This window comes from Lottia gigantea (assembly GCF_000327385.1).
Source record: "Lottia gigantea unplaced genomic scaffold LOTGIsca_1100, whole genome shotgun sequence".
NCBI lineage: Eukaryota > Metazoa > Mollusca > Gastropoda > Lottiidae > Lottia > Lottia gigantea.
This window is the reverse complement of record NW_008707003.1, coordinates 1,200-3,152: the sequence shown is the minus strand read 5'-3', so window position 1 is coordinate 3,152 and position 1,953 is coordinate 1,200. Positions and strand designations below refer to the sequence as shown.

Sequence of the window (1,953 nt, the reverse complement as noted above, 5' to 3'; positions counted from 1 at the left end):
TAATATGGCCCAAGTAGCGACCCAATCTGATTCTGATCCGGTTTATCCCACAAGATAAATTACACTAAATATTTGGCCTTACCCGTGACGATATCACATCCTTTTATTATGACGTCCGTGTGACGGAACTGGGTAGAGTCAGATTTGTCGGATTACATCGTATCGTCAGAAGTTGAAAAAAACAATTTGCAAACCGTTACTTTAAAGAACCCACCTGGTCGGAAAATAACAAAATGATATACTATACCATGGCATTAAAAATGAAATTCGAACACATACATCCGGTTCTTACTTTAATCAATGGCAATCATTCTCCTTAAAAAGGTAATTTTGACATAATTTCATATATAATACTGTCGACACATTTATATACCTACCCTGGAGATTAAATCTAATGAAGTGACATATCCTATACCAGCACCAAACCCACAGATTAAACCATACGTTAATATAGTAGCCCAGATCGAATGGTGAATTGATACATATGATAGCAGATAACCAGTCCTATAAAACGGTAGATTAATAAACTAAGAAATATCAGTTGTGAAAAATTACCAACGAATCAAATGTTAGATTTACACAGGTTAACACATGCACTGGTTAAAAAAATTTAATTCAATTATCCACATTATCCACATAACTATCGATATATCAGGATAATGTAGGTCAACTATCAATATATCAGGATAATGTAGGTCAACTATCAATATATCAGGATAATGTAGGTCAACTATCAATATATCAGGATAATGTAGGTCAACTATCGATATATCAGGATAATGTAGGTCAACTATCAATATATCAGGATAATGTAGGTCAACTATCAATATATCAGGATAATGTAGGTCAACTATCGATATATCAGGATAATGTAGGTCAACCATCTACACATCATGGTAATGTAGGTCAATTATCTACACATTATGGCAATGTAGGTCAACTATCTACACATTATTATCACTATATAGGTCAACCATTTATACTTAAGGATAATGTAGGTCAACTATCAATATATCAGGATAATGTAGGTGAACTATCAATATATCAGGATAATGTAGGTCAACTATCAATATATCAGGATAATGTAGGTCAACTATCAATATATCAGAATAATGTAGGTGAACTATCAATATATCAGGATAATGTAGGTCAACTATCAATATATCAGGATAATGTAGGTGAACTATCAATATATCAGGATAATGTAGGTGAACTATCAATATATCAGGATAATGTAGGTCAACTATCAATATATCAGGATAATGTAGGTCAACTATCAATATATCAGAATAATGTAGGTCAACAATCAATATATCAGGATAATGTAGGTCAACTATCGATATATCAGGATAATGTAGGTCAACTATCGATATATCAGGATAATGTAGGTGAACTATCAATATATCAGGATAATGTAGGTCAACTATCAATATATCAGGATAATGTAGGTCAACTATCAATATATCAGGATAATGTAAGTCAACTATCGATATATCAGGATAATGTAGGTCAACCATCTACACAATATGCTAATGTAGGTCAACCATCTACACATCATGGTAATGTAGGTCAATTATCTACACATTATGGCAATGTAGGTCAACTATCTACACATTATTATCACTATATAGGTCAACCATTTATACTTAAGGATAATGTAGGTCAACTATCAATATATCAGGATAATGTAGGTGAACTATCAATATATCAGGATAATGTAGGTCAACTATCAATATATCAGGATAATGTAGGTCAACTATCAATATATCAGGATAATGTAGGTCAACTATCAATATATCAGAATAATGTAGGTCAACAATCAATATATCAGGATAATGTAGGTCAACTATCGATATATCAGGATAATGTAGGTGAACTATCAATATATCAGGATAATGTAGGTCAACTATCAATATATCAGGATAATGTAGGTCAACTATCAATATATCAGGA

At 31.9% G+C, this 1,953-nt stretch overlaps 1 protein-coding gene across 1 annotated transcript; it reads left to right on the top strand.

Annotated features, from left to right (window-relative positions):
- Nucleotides 1-664: 664 nt before the first annotated feature.
- LOTGIDRAFT_54062 (hypothetical protein) lies at nt 665-1,939 on the top strand (the record flags this gene model as incomplete). The annotated part of the gene is made up of 1 exon (XM_009047361.1): nt 665-1,939. A coding segment is annotated over one exon (1,275 nt), but the record flags the coding sequence as incomplete, so codon positions are not given.
- Between the last annotated feature and the right edge of the window lie 14 nt (nt 1,940-1,953).